Source organism: Rosa chinensis, chromosome 2 (genome assembly GCF_002994745.2).
Source record: "Rosa chinensis cultivar Old Blush chromosome 2, RchiOBHm-V2, whole genome shotgun sequence".
NCBI classification, from domain to species: Eukaryota; Viridiplantae; Streptophyta; class Magnoliopsida; order Rosales; family Rosaceae; genus Rosa; species Rosa chinensis.
In genome coordinates, this window is record NC_037089.1 from 76,079,786 (window position 1) to 76,096,423 (window position 16,638).

At 37.3% G+C, this 16,638-nt stretch overlaps 2 protein-coding genes across 6 annotated transcripts; both read right to left on the reverse strand.

The window, feature by feature from the left end:
* Positions 1-6,462: 6,462 nt before the first annotated feature.
* On the reverse strand, positions 6,463-8,402 carry LOC112187680 (cyclin-U1-1). 2 transcript variants are annotated; one of them, XM_040514783.1, is made up of 3 exons: positions 8,051-8,402; positions 7,898-7,945; positions 6,463-7,425 (listed from the first exon to the last, which is right to left on the reverse strand). In XM_040514783.1, exons 1-3 carry the CDS (start codon positions 8,296-8,298, stop codon positions 7,149-7,151), a joined length of 573 nt encoding a protein of 190 aa, XP_040370717.1. In that variant the 5' UTR covers positions 8,299-8,402; the 3' UTR covers positions 6,463-7,148. The 2 variants fall into 2 exon arrangements, with proteins under 2 accessions (XP_040370717.1, XP_024182339.1); XM_024326571.2 differs by having other exon boundaries at positions 7,898-8,396.
* A 300-nt stretch (positions 8,403-8,702) lies between these two features.
* On the reverse strand, positions 8,703-15,109 carry LOC112187679 (SPX and EXS domain-containing protein 5). 4 transcript variants are annotated; one of them, XM_024326568.2, is made up of 14 exons: positions 14,859-15,109; positions 14,149-14,256; positions 13,867-13,997; positions 13,523-13,561; positions 13,321-13,413; positions 13,105-13,221; positions 12,102-12,197; positions 11,669-11,782; positions 11,431-11,484; positions 11,038-11,085; positions 10,337-10,487; positions 9,813-9,978; positions 9,421-9,490; positions 8,703-9,161 (listed from the first exon to the last, which is right to left on the reverse strand). In XM_024326568.2, exons 2-14 carry the CDS (start codon positions 14,201-14,203, stop codon positions 8,904-8,906), a joined length of 1,392 nt encoding a protein of 463 aa, XP_024182336.1. In that variant the 5' UTR covers positions 14,204-14,256; positions 14,859-15,109; the 3' UTR covers positions 8,703-8,903. The 4 variants fall into 4 exon arrangements, with proteins under 4 accessions (XP_024182336.1, XP_024182337.1, XP_024182335.1 ...); XM_024326569.2 differs by having other exon boundaries at positions 13,867-14,017; positions 14,859-15,108; XM_024326567.2 differs by having other exon boundaries at positions 14,122-14,256; positions 14,859-15,108.
* Positions 15,110-16,638: the final 1,529 nt, after the last annotated feature.

A 16,638-nucleotide genomic window follows, 5' to 3' on the forward strand; every position in this document is an offset into this window, starting at 1 on the left:
GCGTAGTCGCACTATCCGCAAGATATTACAGTTCTCCAAAATCCATTCCTAAAAGAAAAGCTTATAATTAAAAAGAAGTCATAATGAGAATAACTCAAACTTTTATTCATGAGCCAACATAATTACATCATTATCTCTTTAACCAAAGAAAATCTAATCTAATGAACTAGCTAATGTAAAACAATGGTAATCATCGAACTTCTTTTGGTAACTCCAAAACAAATGTGACCAAGTGAGTAGAGAAATATCAGTGGAGCAAGGCTCGCTTAAATACCATTAATCTCAAAACCTTCCTAGACATCACACTTACTTTGGATGAGCCTAGCTTGAAGAAAGACTAAACCATTGGCATTTACTACAAAAATAATATGGCAATTGCCTGCATCTCTTAGAAAAAAAAATAAAAGACTTAAACAAAACCACCAGTCTCTTGATCTTGGCCTTTGAAGTCTTCCACCCTCAGATCGAGATCGCCATCTTGATCTTCTTGCTCCATGTAATTTGCTTCCCTTGCTTCACGATACATCTTGTAAGCGTTTGCAACATTCTGGAAAGCATTACAAGCTTTTGCCTAATGTCCAGGCACTCCACACCGAAGACAAGTATCTATATGGTCAGGCTCTCTTGATCGAGGCGCCTTTGGGGTGCGCTTATGATGGTTATTACCCTTGGTGGCGTCACCACTATAACCAAAGGCTTTGCCTCCCTCTCTCTTTATACGTTGACCTCTATGGTTTCGTGCTCGTCTATCTTGCCGGTTACCTTTCTCTTTGGGGCTAGAATATGGACCAGAACATCTAGAATTATTCCTAGCTTTAGGGTTTCGCTCCTAGCGCCCTCCCTTAGGGGCGCGACTATAGTTAGACTCTAGAATAGACTTGGTTCCCATTGCTCTAGAGTTTAGAGTTCTTCACAAGGATGTTATCGTGCTTTTCAGCTACGTTCATGGCTCCAATTAGCTCATAAAACCTTGTGATGTGTCTGACATTGACATCAATCTGATAGTTCTTGGCAATCATCAATGCAGAGAAGGGGAAGGTAGAGAGCGTCTTCTTGATCAACATCGTATCAGTGATATTCTTGCCACAGAATTCCATCAAAGACTTTATACGAAGGGCTTCCGAGTTGTAGTCAAGTACAGACTTGAAATCACAGAAGCAGAGATTGTTCTATCTCACTTCTAAATCAGGAAGTAAAGAGTCACGAACGTTGCCAAATCGCTCTTCGAGTTCTACCCATAGCTTTCTAGGGTTCTTTTCATTAAGATACTCTTTTTGGAGCGAGTCATTCATGTGACTTGCCATGAGAATGATGGCTTTAGCTTGATTCACTTCCAAAGTGGCAGCTTGCTCAATAGTGAGCACGCTCTGACTTAGCTAAAGGATCGTATTTAGAATTCCTTCAGCCTTAAGATGTTGGCGCACATCACAAACCCATTTGTGATATCCTACGCCTATTGTCTCCAGTGGAGCAAAGTCCAACTTATTCAGATTACTCATCCTAAAAAACAACAAGAAAATAGAGTTAGTTTCGGAGAGAAAAATGCTACCACGAAAGCAATAAAAAATTCTGAGCGTAGTCGTTTCCAAGAAATTTGATTCCAAGAGGTATTGGATTAGATCAAAACAATGATGTATTTGTGGTCGATCGTATCTTCTCAACAAACTCTAAGTTTGGAAGACTCAACAAGCTCCAAGCTTGGAGTTAGCACGAACCTCCACATTTCGGCTTAGGTCTCCCCTATGAAGAAGAAAATGGGGTAGAAGAAGGGAGGTTGCAAGTCCCCAAGAAAAAGAAGAAAAACTCAAAAACGGAAATTTTTAATAAAAATGACCTCGTAATAGGGTCGCTGGGAAAGTTGGCAAGAAAAGTTGTCGGAGGTGGCCGGAGAGGTCGTCGCTGGCCTGAAACTGCTGATGGGTGGCCGGAAGCTTCTGCAAAGGCTGCTGACGAGGCTAACCTTGGCTGCTGCGTGCGCTGGCGAGGCTAACGCCAGGCATAGGGGTGCGCGAGCTATCGCTGGCAAGACTAATCTGCTCCGAGGGGCTGGAGGTATCAAGCTAGGCTAACAGGACTAGCGAGGCTAATCTGTACATAAGGCTTACGGGGATGATACGCTGGGGGGTGCAAAGGCTATCGGCAGCTAGGCTAACCTGTAGGCACAGGTGCGTGAAGATTAGGGCAAGCAAGGCTAACGAGGTCGGCATAGGGGCGCGCGTAGAGGCAGGTAAGGCTAGCGCTGGCGAGGCTAACCTGAGCGGTTCAGGTTTTCTGGTGGCCAGTTCTGGTGGTTTCGCCGCAGGTTTTAGGATTCTAGGATTGAGGGCTTTGAGGTAGACGATGGAGGTTGCTAGGATTTGAAGACTATGATTTTAGGGTTGCAGGGTTAGGACTTCGTGCTGATAACGTGTTTAAGGGAATCAAAATTTGGGAGAGAAATTGTTGTGTTTGTCATTGATAATAAAGGCCTTTTTATATAGATGATTACAAGCATAGAGTCAGAGTTGTACAAGGAAACATAATCTTACAATGAATGGATATCTACGAAGATATCCCATAGATTAACCATATTACAACTTAGACAAGTAACTAGAGTTTGGGCCAGACACACAATTCAGAAATACTTGAACAAAATCATCTTTCATTTACTGGAAACTAGTAACAAGTTAAATATTAGGTATGGGGTATAACACCTGTTTTATCCTTTACAAAGATCAATCTGCTCTTCAATCATTTCAATCATACGTTCTATATCATTGTTTATGGACCAATTCAATCGTTATGTCTTTATCCATCATCAGAAACAAAGGTAGTAAAATGAAAATTTAGTCCATGACAGCAGCATAGCATTACCGACGTAGGCAGCTATAACTCCGAAATCAAATGATGCTTGATTAAAGTCTTCAGAACTTTCCTCCTTTTAAAGACAAATTCAGACCTTACTAGTGTTTTTGCAATTGATGATGTTTGCTTAGATGAGACTCATGTGCTATTATTCAGGATGTTTTCTACAAGGATTATTGTCACTGTTTTCCTATAGCTTGGGGTTCGGGTTTTAATGTCCCCTCCCCCGATGCAAAATTCTACTATTAATAAAATAAATGGAACCGGGCGTGGGGCTGAGCCTCCCATCTAGGTTGGGTTCCAAATCCCTTCAAAAAAAAAAAGAAGAAGAAGAAGAAGACAAATTCAGACCATACATCTTAGTTTTGGAAGAGAACCAATGATATTGAAAGGAAACAATATATTGCGGCAAAACATAAAGCAGCAGCCACACTAATCACAGAGATCAACATTAACTCATAAATCAGTAACTTCCCATCCTCTTTAGCATGTACAGCTACCCATGGTTTTATGTTGGAGGTACCCATATATATAGCATTATTCAATCGCCAAAAGTCACTTGGTTTTCGAAGTTGGGATGTCTTGTTCTTCTAAAGAGAGTTTATCAGTATGGATGGAATTTAGTAGTTAACATTCCTTGATTAAAGTTGTTCAATTAGAGCAAGTTTACCCGTTGGGTCACTGGGTCACCCACTATTCACTACTTTTTAGTGTTATTTTCACCCATTGAGTCACGGGCATAGTTTCCAAACTGACCTTGGTCACCAAAATCACTTTCTGGGTCATCGGGTCAGTTTGAAAACTGTGCCGGTGACCCAGAGGGTGGAAAATAAACATTAAAAAGCAATAAATAGTTGTTGACCCAATGGGTGAACTTGCTCTTAGAGTCTTGTATTTTTTATTGGGTTGGGAGAGGGGTCAATTAACCAGCACTTGGGTCTTACGGGTTCACCCAAGAATGATTCTTTTTTGTTTTTTTTTTTTTAAACAAAAAAACAAAAAAAACAAAACCTGGAGATGCTTTTATGTCTAACACAAGAAAATGAGGGTAGGCATAAAAGAAAGCGGAGGAAACGCTCGACTCGATCAAGCCTAAACTCTAGGATCTCTTCCATAGATTTTTTTGTTTTGAAAAAGCATACACTATTTGGTAAGTTTCTTGTCCCTAAGTAAGTAAGTTTCAAATGTTTTGAAAAAGCATACACTATTTGGTAAGTAAGCTCTGATTAACAATCCGTGATTTAACGTAAGATGAATGATGAAAGATGAACAAGCTAGATTTTTCTTTTGACAAATGAAATCAATTATAAAAAATTATAGTGTTTGGGAACATGGATTGAATTAGATGGTTAGAGGAATTGCTTGGACAAAAAGTATTAGATATACATCATTAGAAACACAAATGTTAGACTATTTCTTGAGGTGCAGAATTTTGTAGAATTACTGACATGAGCGTGAAAGGATTCAAGAATCAGTTTTCTTTTTATAAGGGCTAAAATAATTTATTTTGGCTTTTTGACCCCATATTGTAGGGTGGATCTCGAAAGATAGGAAAGATCTCCCTCCAAGCCGTACATACGACTTTCATCGAATACGGCTTTCCACAGAATTATATATGTATCTATGAGATCGAGTATGGAATTCTGCTTACTCACTTTAAATTGAGTATCCGTTTCCCTCCTTTTCCTGCTAGGATTGGAAATCCTGTATTTTACATATCCATACGATTGAGTCCTTGGGTTTCCGAAATAGTGTAAAAAGAAGTGCTTCAAATCATTGCTATTTGACTCGGACCTGTTCTAAAAAAGTCGAGGCATTTCGAATTGTTTGTTGACACGGACAAAGTCAAAGAAAGCCTCTGAAATTATTTCATGTGAGATAGATTAAAATGCAAAAAGCCTTCTTGGCTACGAAAAAAAAGTAAAGGTCATTACAAACTCTAAAAAGCATTCAATGAAGCTCCACGTTGGTATATATTTTGGAGAAAACATTTTTATACTACGTACCAGAAGAGAGAGGGTTGTTTTCTACGCTAGAAGGAAAACCTTCAACATGTATAGTATAACACACTTCAGAAAGACCAAAATTCATTGAATTGCAATGTAACGATTTGCTATCACTTATCTGTATCGTAAAACATTTGCTATCGCATATCGCCCTTCAATCATTGTAATGCTAGCTTCATTTTTGGAGGAATCAATATATTCATACTGAGTTTTAGCATAAGAAGCTGAATTCTGGATAGTGAACAAAGGCTCCTTAAGTTTTGGACCATTGATTTCACTACTTAGCATCAACGCTGTATCCGTCATGCATGGTAGGCCTATCCGTAGCATTGTTCTGTACATAAAGAAGCTCAATATGCACGTATTTCATTACTTCTAATAAGAAATATGAATCATCCAATACTTCATGATCTACTAACTGCAATCCCTTGCCTTTGTTCCACAACTTCCATGCCTAATTGAAAAAAGAGAAAAAATCATATTTGTTGTGAACAATTACTAATATTTGTAGCTCAAGCAAAATGAAAGAGTCTGCTAATAAGTTCACAATAAGATTATAAAGAATATGAACTTACATAGGCTAGAAAGCCTAGCTGTTGATAAATAAAAGCCGGTAGTCTTCTTACTGCTAATAATCTCCAATACCAAAACTCCGAAAGTGTAGACATCAGATTTTTTGGAAAATATTCTGCCCATGGCATCAGTGGCGGATCCAGAAAAGTTTCTTAGGTAAGGCAAGATTCAAGGCAAACAAGAAAAACTCAGCCTAGGTAAGGCAAGATTCATCTGGTTTTGCCCTTTTCTGCTATGTTTTAGGTAGCTTCCTTCAGCCAACATATATAAATCAAGGTAAACAAGAAAAACTCAGTTTAGGCAAGTGCCCAAGTTGGCCTATATGTGGCTCCGCCCCTGCATGGCATACTGGAGATATATAGCCACTGCATAGAAAAATCATTAGTATGTAAAAGAGAAAATTGCTTTTTTTGGTTTTTGGCTTTAAGAAAAATGTCATGCAACTAATCTGCAATTAAGTAAGCAGGCGAATCAACCATTCACTAAACATTATTTTCTTAATAAAATGTCCAAGATATAATATGAAAGAAATGATTCTTACCATGTTCCTACCACTGTAAGAAACAATTCTTACCGTGTTCCCACCACCCTCTCAGTACTTTCTAGCTACACCCTGAATAAGATTAAAGCGTGTAGTCCAATCAAGCACTGCTCTCTTCGTCGGATCTAATCAAATAATTAGTAATGTTAATCGTAACTCCCGTACGTGTATGCATGTACACATTACGATGAAATATTGACCATCACGAGATTTAAAACTGATGAAATCACTACATTCCTAGCTTTTATTTTTTAATGAATAGGCACTGTTCCAGTACAATATGTAGATAAAAATTCGTGAGAAATGAACTGAACAAACAAACAAATGTTGTACAGATAAGTTCTAATAGGTTGTTATTTATTTTTGTGATTGAGAAACGAAACCAATAACAATTTTTTTTTTTGATGAACTTTAGCAAAGAAATTTATTTAATAAAAATAAATAGTGATACAAAGAGGGGGCCAAAGCAAACCTGTTCAGAAAATAACATCCAACGAATATGGAAATTGGGAAAACCCAAGTAATTTGAATAATTTCTATTGCACGGATCTAAAATAAAAGGTGGTGCAAAGCCTTACCAAACTAGATCATTAGAAGAACAATCAAAATTAGCAAGAGGCTCTACAACTTGATTACATTCTCTGAAAATATGTGAGGAACTAAATTCCCTTTGTATTCACTCTCTAACACGCCCTCACACGTGCAATTTAGCTTAGGTCTGAATTTGAGAACCAATCCCAAGTCCCTTCTCGGATACTTAATCAATCAAGTAACAGAGTGCAACAATGTGAGTTTAAAGCTCCAATTCCGGTCCATGATAACGTGATTGAAACTCGCTCTCACCTTCTTCGACTTCATACCCGGGGAAAGGTTCGTGATCTGAACCAAAACCCTAATGGTACTAAGCGAACTGTTGGTATTTGAGAACCAAATTTTTTTGCTCATAAGTATTAAGTTACTAACTAGCCAAAGAACCAAGGTTTGCCACTTTGCCTTGTACAATTGTGCTCGAGGAAACTGAAATCTGAATCTGGAACTTCATATATTCTTTGCGCATTTTCTCATATGCACTCATAGTCAATATGTACGTCAAGAATCAATTCCTTTCTCTGATACTCAATTTTGAAAAAAAATGGAAGCTTCCTGTTGAATAAATGATTAGATTACGGAACAGAAAATGAGAGTTAACCATGATTATGAGGTACTGATGAGGAACTCTGAGTATTTTCAGTAATTCCGGGCACATCAGCCACATCAGTAATGGGGACTAGAGCCCTTTCTATTGTTTGGCATGCCCCATTCAGCATCATTTCTTTTTCCAAGTGAAAGCAATAACTCTCAAAGATTCTGGAACTCACTGTGACTCCAAAATCCAGCAGGAAAAGAAACTCCACTTCTAGTCTGTTCAGTTCAGCATTGCTTACTCCCCCAACCTTGGCATAAAATGCATTGTTATAATGCCTGCATATCCATTTTTGTAACCAGAGAACAAACATAATCAAACTTTATATCACTTTTCTTAGGAGTTCTATGTAGTGTCGAACATAGTACTAATATCCATCAATGTTCATATACCCTGTTAGTTGGTATTGCTCTCATTCAAAGATACCTTAAAGGAAAAAGTTAAACCAGAAAAAACCAATTGGTTCAAGCAAATGAAAGGGAAACAAAACCTGGGGTTTATTATAGTGTTAGTTTCTCAACTTCTCCCCAATTCCCACGTTGCTTGGGCAAACATTTTTATGCCTAAATTTGACTGAGAATGGAATGGACGGCAAGGACTAAAGTGAATACGAGCAAAAATTATACAACATAAATTGAAGGACAAAAGTGAGAATCGGGCAAAAATGCAAGGACTAATGACTCATTAGAAAAATCATTGACACTATCTAACTTCCCAATTCATAAAGACAAGGGAGAGAGAGGTACTTACACATCATCTAGCATCTTAGAAGCAACCATGACGCTTGTAACCAGCAACCTATGTACATTCAAGGACAACACAAGCGAGTCAGGGTGTTTATGCACCAGTCTGTCTATATACACATATGCTACCACAAAACATGAAGGGCTACAATCTGTGTACTTGTACAGCCTCTCCAAGTACTTGGGTATGCTTATACTCGGAGCCCTCACGCCGTGAAACGGGTTCAATCTCTTCCCGATTGCAGCCGAGCCACAGCTCAGAGCATCCAGTGGTTGGGTCAGGTCGTCTACTAGACCATTATTTCGAGCCACCAACTTCTCTATTACAAAAGATAGTATGGTCAGCACTCTTGGAATGCTCGGCTCCGGCCGGCTAAGGTGATTGGTGAACTCACAGGCGGATAACATTTAGGGCATTCTGGTGGGGTTCCTGTGTGGGGAAGAGAGGAAGAGCTATGAGTGGTCAAGACTGAAGATGGTGTTGCATGTTTGCATATTAGGCTACTAGCTGGGTTGGGGTGGTAAGCAGTCACGAAATCGGTTTTTGACACGTGTGCATACCAAACAATTTTGGCCACTGGAGCCATCCGAAGGTGGTGTTTTGATGAACACATAGTTTGGGAGTGAATTTGAGCCAATTGATTTGATTTGATTCCCACAAATGTGTGAAATTGGAAGATGGAAATTGACTGGTCATCACCAATTCCCTGAAATAAATGGTGGAAATTCTTTGACACAAGTACCAGTCTATCAATCACATAATACAAACTACAAAGGAATAAACCAACAGTGATGGGGAATGATCATAATCATCATATAACGACCGTCTCAAAATGAGGTAATATATTATCTCCTTGATGTTTAAATCTTGGGCCTAATCTTTCTATGAACAAGAAACATTTCTCGCTGTTCAAGTAATTTGCAATTTTGAAGAGTAACTGACAATCCCTGCAGGGCAAAAAATTATACAAATCTATGATACTGATGCTCGGGAGAAATAACTGATTGACAGTCTATACACTGTGGCCATTAGAAACAAGTAATCTGTCTTCCTCATTTGGGATGTCACTCATGGAAAGTTGAATGTTAGACTTCGAGCTCATCTTGATCCACTCCTTTTCCACACGGAAGAAAACCCATTGAAAGCGGCGGAAAATCTCCAAGGCAGTAATTGCAAACACAGTAAGATAATTGTGACGGAGATGGGCAGACAGCTTGTATGTCCATGTACAACGCAGTATTAAGTTGCTAGTTATCACCCAGAAATAAACCTGCAATACATTTCACAAAACACAATATCAAGACCAACAAATAGGTTGGTCAGGGTAGACCAGTCAGAAGAGGCCAATTCAATCACTGACTACTTAAAACATATTCTGAGGAAAGGTTAAGTCATTTGGTAGAGGGCCCAAGCCTCAGTGAAGGTGTTAAAACCCACCAGATGACTGGGTGGATTGTTCAGCATGGGCCAGCAGAAAACAAAGGAATTGTTTCTGGATTCACTAAACTTACACAACCTGGCATACTTACCCATTTCCGTCCATGTATGAGGTTTGACAAGATATGTGATTTGTTGGACTTGAAAATCCGAGTGAAGCCACTGAGAAAAGAGAATAACATATTTAGATACATGATGATATAATTTTCAGGATACAACAAGTTCTAAGCATGAATCGTCTGTGTTCTTAATATGCCTGGGAAAACCATATGGATTCATTCATTTACAGAGAACTTTTTGAGTAACTGTATCACTAGTATCATAAGTTCCAGAATGAGCATATAAAGGCATCATTGATGGTTCACTAGTTAGGTTTCACTAATTGATCCTGAACAGGAACAGTGTGAAATATCATCATCAACAAAAAAAGTTCAATAGTTATTTACTAATGAATATTATATGTAAAGAAAAAGATCTCACATACCTCAAGTCCCAATCTCTAGTCACATCCCAGTAAAATGAGTACAAAGAGTTCAAAATGGCCGAGAGAAGCCAAAGGGGCCGATAGAAGTTTGTCCACTTTTCAGGGAAGATGTGATATTTAAGGGCCGAGAGAAAAATCACAGGTACTGCAGTCGAATACTTTAAAGCTGAAACCAGGAGTAGACAAAATCAGTACTGTAATGACCAAGTTTTAAAGAATCCACCAAAGCAATAATTTACCACACAAAGAATCTAGCAATGAAAGACAATTTTGTGACAAAAGCAGGGACAAAGAGTACCAATTGCAAGATCAGAAAACAAATTTCACATTTCTCACAACTGTTTAAATAATAAGTATTTACACTAATAAATTGGTTTTACAATTTGTTTACATTGACATGCTCAAAGTGTTAAAAGCATTGATGATTTGATAAGGCCAAGGAGAAGAAAATATGGTCAAACAAATGGAGGTAACAAATTGAACCTACAGAGAAACCACTTAGAAGAAAGGCCATGTCAGCATACCATTCAAAAGGGATGTTCTCTCTCCAGTATCCTTGTACTGTCGAAGGCATTGGAACAAACGAAAAAGATACGGCAACACAAGAACCAAAGGGATTGCAACAGAGTGACTGCCACAAACTGAATCAGCTTCAAACCATGCTATAGTGGCAACCTGCAATACTCTCAAAACTTCTCTTAACAAAAAGGAAGAAAGTATGACCAGTATCACTGACAAAGAAAAAAAAAGAGCTGGAGTGATTCTGAAGAAGAGAAACTCCCACAAAACCACTTAAAGTGAACAGCACAATCCAAAAGACGAAATTTTTTTAACAAAATATATATTACAAGTGGATAGGGAAGACCCAAGAAAAAATTGTGTATTGAAACTCGGATGCACCTTATCTTCACCAACTTTTAAATTGCACATGCTACCTCATTAAATCTTTATGTGCTACCTCATTAAATCTTTTATGACACAAATTTCTCAAAATCCAGAAGAAAGAAACTTGTTTTCTTGATGCAATCCCTGCACTAGTCTGTCTACCTTTTACAAAGGTATGCAGCATAAGATACATATTTCCTTCTACCCTACTGACAAGAAAGGCATTTTAAGATCTTTCAACTTTTTCAAACCAAGTGTTTTGGTTGTCATCAATAAATCAGAAAATAAGAAAGGGGACAAAAAAAGCCTATATGAACCAGTTCAAAAGTGAAACCCTAACCTGTCGATGGAGCATTCGACATACTGATCGCTCCAAATCTGAAAGCACCTGGGAATCAGAAAAGGAATCGGAAGTTCTAGTGACAATTAGAAATCTCATCAGACAATTATTTCTTGATTCTACACTCCTGAAACGTTAATCTTATTCTGACTAAAAACCGTATACTATATAGGTAGAAAAGTATCAATATGTTTAAAATCTAGTTTGTTATCGCTCAGCACAAATATAAACAAAAACAAAAAATCACATTAAGTTCTTAGGACGTATGAACTGACCTTCATAATGGTAAGATTAGACATCAAGGGGCGTAAAAAAGTTATGTATAATATAATATATAAAAAAGGTAATAAAATAATAATAAAATAAAAAAAGAGACATTAAAAAGAGGCATACCTTCGACATGGAGGTAAGAATATCGGCCACGAAAAAGTCAGAAAAGGATATTGCCTGTACTCAACAAACAAAAACATGCTGTAAGGAAACATACTATACACAAACAAGAAATTCATAGCATAAATTCAGAACAGAATACAAATTTTATTCCAAGGATCTGAGCATTATACGAATGGTTTGTTACTGCACTGCTGGCCATGCATAAAATTGTGGTGAGATGAACTTAGGACAAACTTGCCTGTAGAGGGAGAACGATACGCCAAAGAGTCCTCAAAAAGTAAAAGCGAGTTGACAGATAGAAAATATCAAAAGGGAATATCAAAATCATTGCAACTGCAGCATATAATAGTACCTGGAGAAAAATGTAATAAAAGTTAGCACAATTATAATATACTGATAAAGGAGAGAAGAAATGGCCATTAATACTGTAAGTGGGATAAAAATTGATATGTAGATCATAATAAAGTTATGAACAATTATAATGATACTAAATGCACTGTTCATTCTAGCAAGGAAGACTTAAATTAAGCTTGGCATTGGTCATTAAACAAAATTAAAATATGTTTTCTTAATCACAGATTAAGGTACTAATACTTCTAATTTTAGAAAGAATCATGTCATATATAAACAACATATTGGTGAATTTTTCAGACTGGAAGCATCTATTACACTGGTTGTGATGCAGCCAGCGACACTTCTCCATGTGAGTAGAGATAAAGATACGCCGTCATGCTTGTTGGCACAACAATGGTCATCCATGTGGCACACTGCAAGAATCATTATTGAATGGTAAGAGTAAATCAATAAAACAGGAGGGACGAAAATCCATAATATATGGGAAATATGTAAGAAACAGTTTCCATGAAGAAACATGCAATCTTCTATTTCTTAGCCTACCAGTTTGTTCTAGGTTATCATTAAAGTAAGACAACTTGACATATAACTTCCATTAGAGTGTTTAAGAACTTTATTACCGTTTCAAGGTTTTTTTTTTTTTTTTAATGAGGATTGGGAAAGAAAATAAACTAACAAGCAATAGCCTTAGAGATATGGTGTCAAAGTTGGGCACGGAACTAGAGGGGGGGTTGGTAAAGCTGCAGCCCACCTCATTTCTGTGGAAAAGTTATTTTGAGTACAGATTTCATATAAATAAAGCCAAAAATTTCCTCCCATCCTCCTGTCCTTAAGGTACATCCCCACTTTCCAGTTCTAATTTCTGTCCAACTTGGTCATTAATTAAGAAAATGACTCTAAATCAAAGAACTTTTGCTTAAATTTCAGTAGCATTTTTCACTCAAAATTAACTTGAAGGTGCAGCCCACCCGGTTTTAAATTTTGGTTCCGTCCCTGGTCAAAGTCAAGATGATATATTTGAGTAAAAACTCTTCGAACATCATGGTGGAAAATATATTTAGAAGACACCCTTAATGAAACTACCAGTAACTACATCTCCTCAAGGAAAAACCAACAATGCCATCATACATTCAAACACTTAAAACAAATGAAAAAGATATTTCAGCCTTCCAGAAAACAGTGATAAAACTAAGCAGTATAAATCTTTGTTGTATATAGCCTAAATATAAATGTGAAAGAAGACAAGAGCATCAGCAAATAAAGAATTACAGAAATGAGTTCATGATGATTAATTAATAGACTGCCTTTAAAAGTTGGTACCTTCCATATTTCTCTGTGAGTCAAGTGATTTTGATCAAGCTCAAAAATTTTAGGATAACTGACTTGGGACTGCGCGAACACCCATAGATTAATTCCCCAAAACCAAACCATCATAGTCTGCACATATCAAAACCACAGCAATATGTATCAATACAAGGAGAAAGTATTCGGGAGTATAATGAGATAGTGAATTCTGAATAAGAAACCATAACTGACCACAAGAAGAAGAGGATTGTAGTACAAAAATGCTTCGTACAGAAATAAATCTCGCAAGTCCACACTCATTCTCATGACAGAATCCCATCCAATCTGCAAGTTTACAAGTTCTTTCATTAGACCTCAAAATAAATGTAATTTGGTTCTCGTCAGTAGTGAATCAGAAATCCAGCCATGGCATAATAAAATATGTATAACTAACCTTGCAACAAATGAAACCCCAAGCGAAGAACAGCAGGACCTGTACATAAAACTAACTTAGAAACTGCCAAAGGAAAGCAGAGAAATAGAACAAGTGATTATACAAGTGTATATGTGTGCTAACATATTGTAACCCATGAAGTACTAACCATGACAATTTCTTATAACAAATACTTAAAAAACGAGACAATGAATGATCACTTGTACTCCAATCAAACCGCAGATCCATTCCGTCTATCTCAAAATCATTTAAATAAACTAGACATAGATATTGAAATTTCCTTCTTCTGTTACATTGAGAATTGTGCAATTACTTAGCAGAAAGAAACAGTAAACAACTGAAACCTTGAATCTCCACAGCAAAGTCGGAGACGGCATTATTGCAACCGTACTCAATGGTGTGCTTCCCTTCATATCGTTTCCCTCTATTAGATGCACAAAACCCTCCTCAGCACCATTCTCAACTTCACTTGTACCTGAAAGATTTTTTCTATAACTATAAAGATGTCCCAAGGAACAAAAAAAAAAAAAGAACAAAAAAAGTAGATATATCTAATCAGTAGCCATCATTCATAACCTAACTAAAAAACTTAATTGTACCCAGATCAGAGACAACAGGTCTGCTACCCGACTTTCTTAAGTGCGGACTATTGGAAGGAACTGTCTCAAGACCTCCAAACATAGATAAACCTAGCAATTAGGAAATTTGTATTCGCCACCTACCCAGCTAAGAACCTGCATCAAAAACACAAGAAAACTAATACATCATTATGAAGAACTAAACTTTTTGGACTAAACCATTGCCTTAAAATTTGGGACAGTGAAGCATCAAATAGAATACTTTTCTAAATAATGATGATGCATAGATACAATTAGGCACTCTCGTGAGTCACTAGTAATACAAATGGGGCTAAACAAAGTGGAGAACATGAATATAAAGAAAGCAATGCATAGCTTTGACGCTGTAACACAAGTGATTCAGCTTCTGGAAAAAAAAAAAAAAAAAAAACGTTTCTTTATGAAAAAAACAAGCACCCAATTCAACATTTGATTAGATGCAACAACAAAGAATACCAATGCGAATACGAATTATAAAAACCACCTCAAAGGTCAGACAAATTATCCAAATCACTTCCTTATCACAACATCAAAAGTTTCAAAACCCAATTCCAATCAGAACCCAGAAACACCAGTCGATTCCAATTCACAAGAATTCAAGACAAAGCAATGCAACAAAAGCAGAAACGAGCAATATGAATGATTACAGGGATACTTGGATCAGATCCAAACAGAATTGAAGCTGAAATAAATAATGGGTTTTGATTAGTTTAATGTACCTCGCAATGCGAACCTTTGCAGGGCTCGCTGGATCTCTCTGATCTGGTGCAAAAGGTTTGAGTGAGAACTAAGCCAGAGGGAAGAAGACGTAAAATGGGAAATCCTAAGAGACCTGTTTTGAGAATTTTAACAGTTTGAAGGGACAGTTTGGGGATTTAATTCCAGAGACAAGGCTGGTTTTGGTTTCGTCGTCAAAACGTGTTTTTGTGAGCGGACATGAAAATGAGAAGCGTCGAGGCTCGAAAGAGATGCGTTTCTTAAAACACGACACATTTTTTAATTTTTCTTTTGTATCTGCCAAAATTCCAACTAAATATAAGACAAGGACGGGAGACAAGAAAGCAATCAACATAACAAGCCCAAGTTAGTTGGATCGTAAATAATCTATATATTTTTTGGAATAAACCAAAAAAACTCGACCTCATTATAAATTATCGACGATAGTTTTATGAGTTTTTATGATATCATTTAAGTGATTGCATCGGTTTAGGGAGGGTGGTCCCTTGGCCAAGGCAACCATGGCAGTCGCGTTAGGCCTCACACTCCAAGAAACCTCGTTACAACCACCCACCCATCCGGCAGCAACCACCACTCACCGGTGAGGCCAGAGGCCTGTGCCGGCACTGGGGCACGGTCGGACGGGAACAACAGAAGCAAACTAAGAAAACCCAAAGTTTAAGAAAACCCTAAGCGATCCAAAAAAGACGGAGAAATTTAGGCCACAATGTCAACTTTAACTATAGATTTTGTGAAGAAGTGAATACTTATTTGCACTTCTTTTGATTAGCTTATAACTTTTTTTAGGATCGCTACAGGGGGCAAACGTAGTTAATAGGTACTTGATGTGTCTAAGGCGACAATGTAAAATGGCAGATATGTGATGTTGGATGTAAAGTAAAGAAGGACAAGAAACTGATACACTGAGTGGTAACAGTAATTGAACATCTGGAAAAAGGATTACACTATAGAAATTCTGTTATATTACCGCATTTAATTATTAACCAATCTTAGCAAATTTCAAAACAGTAATAGTGTTTTAGTAACTCCATCTCTCATAAATTTTAATTAATGAGTATTCAATTGTTATGTTCAGTTTGCCAACTATTGTCGGATATAAATGAAGTGACTGTATCGATCTAGTCTATGTAATCAGTGGTTTTTCTTTTGTTGTTTGTGGAAGATACTAAGTTATTAATAATGTCGAAATGGTTGATATTTTATGTTGTGATCGCAGTTGTTGTTGCTAACTGTGCTGAAGGACTTCCCAATCCTAGATATGGCCCTTGTGTCATCGGTTGGAACTCGCCGTGCAATGGAAGACGATGGCATTGGGACTGGCCACTTTTCTTCCCTAGCTCAGAGGATTCCTCATCAGGCAGCCCTGATCTGGCTCCTAATTATGGTCCTGATGATTATATCACAGATGAAGCACCATCCGCTGACCATAAGCTTCCAAATGCACCCATTTCAATTTAAAACTTCTCCTGAATTCTCTTTCTTTGGGTGAGAACCCTTTTTGTGTGTTGCTAATGACCTCCAGTATGACACATTACGAGTATTTTTCATTGCGCTAATTTAAATCTAGACCATAATATCTTACCTAAGCCCTGCTTATTAGTTTGTGTCCATGTATTGCTTACAAGAGATAAAGTGATAAATCTAAGGGTGAGGCTATTGCCACCCTATAATTTTATTTGTTTACCCTACTTGCTCATTACACCCTACATTTTAATTACAATTATTAAATTTACTTATCCTACTCATTTCTCTTTGCAGGAA

What these genes read in the sequence shown, in the direction of transcription:
- LOC112187680 (XM_024326571.2), bottom strand. Translation starts at nt 8,298, where the DNA reads ATGTTATCCGCCTGTGAGTTCACCAATCACCTTAGCCGGCCGGAGCCG. An exon ending in TCTAAGATGCTAGATGATGT is followed by an intron (nt 7,426 to 7,897) that starts GTAAGTACCTCT and finishes ATGGATATGCAG; the next exon opens with GCATTATAACAATGCATTTT.
- LOC112187679 (XM_024326567.2), bottom strand. Translation starts at nt 14,203, where the DNA reads ATGTTTGGAGGTCTTGAGACAGTTCCTTCCAATAGTCCGCACTTAAGA. An exon ending in ACCTGTTGTCTCTGATCTGG is followed by an intron (nt 13,998 to 14,121) that starts GTACAATTAAGT and finishes AAAATCTTTCAG; the next exon opens with GTACAAGTGAAGTTGAGAAT. An exon ending in ACAATCCTCTTCTTCTTGTG is followed by an intron (nt 13,222 to 13,320) that starts GTCAGTTATGGT and finishes TGATATGTGCAG; the next exon opens with ACTATGATGGTTTGGTTTTG.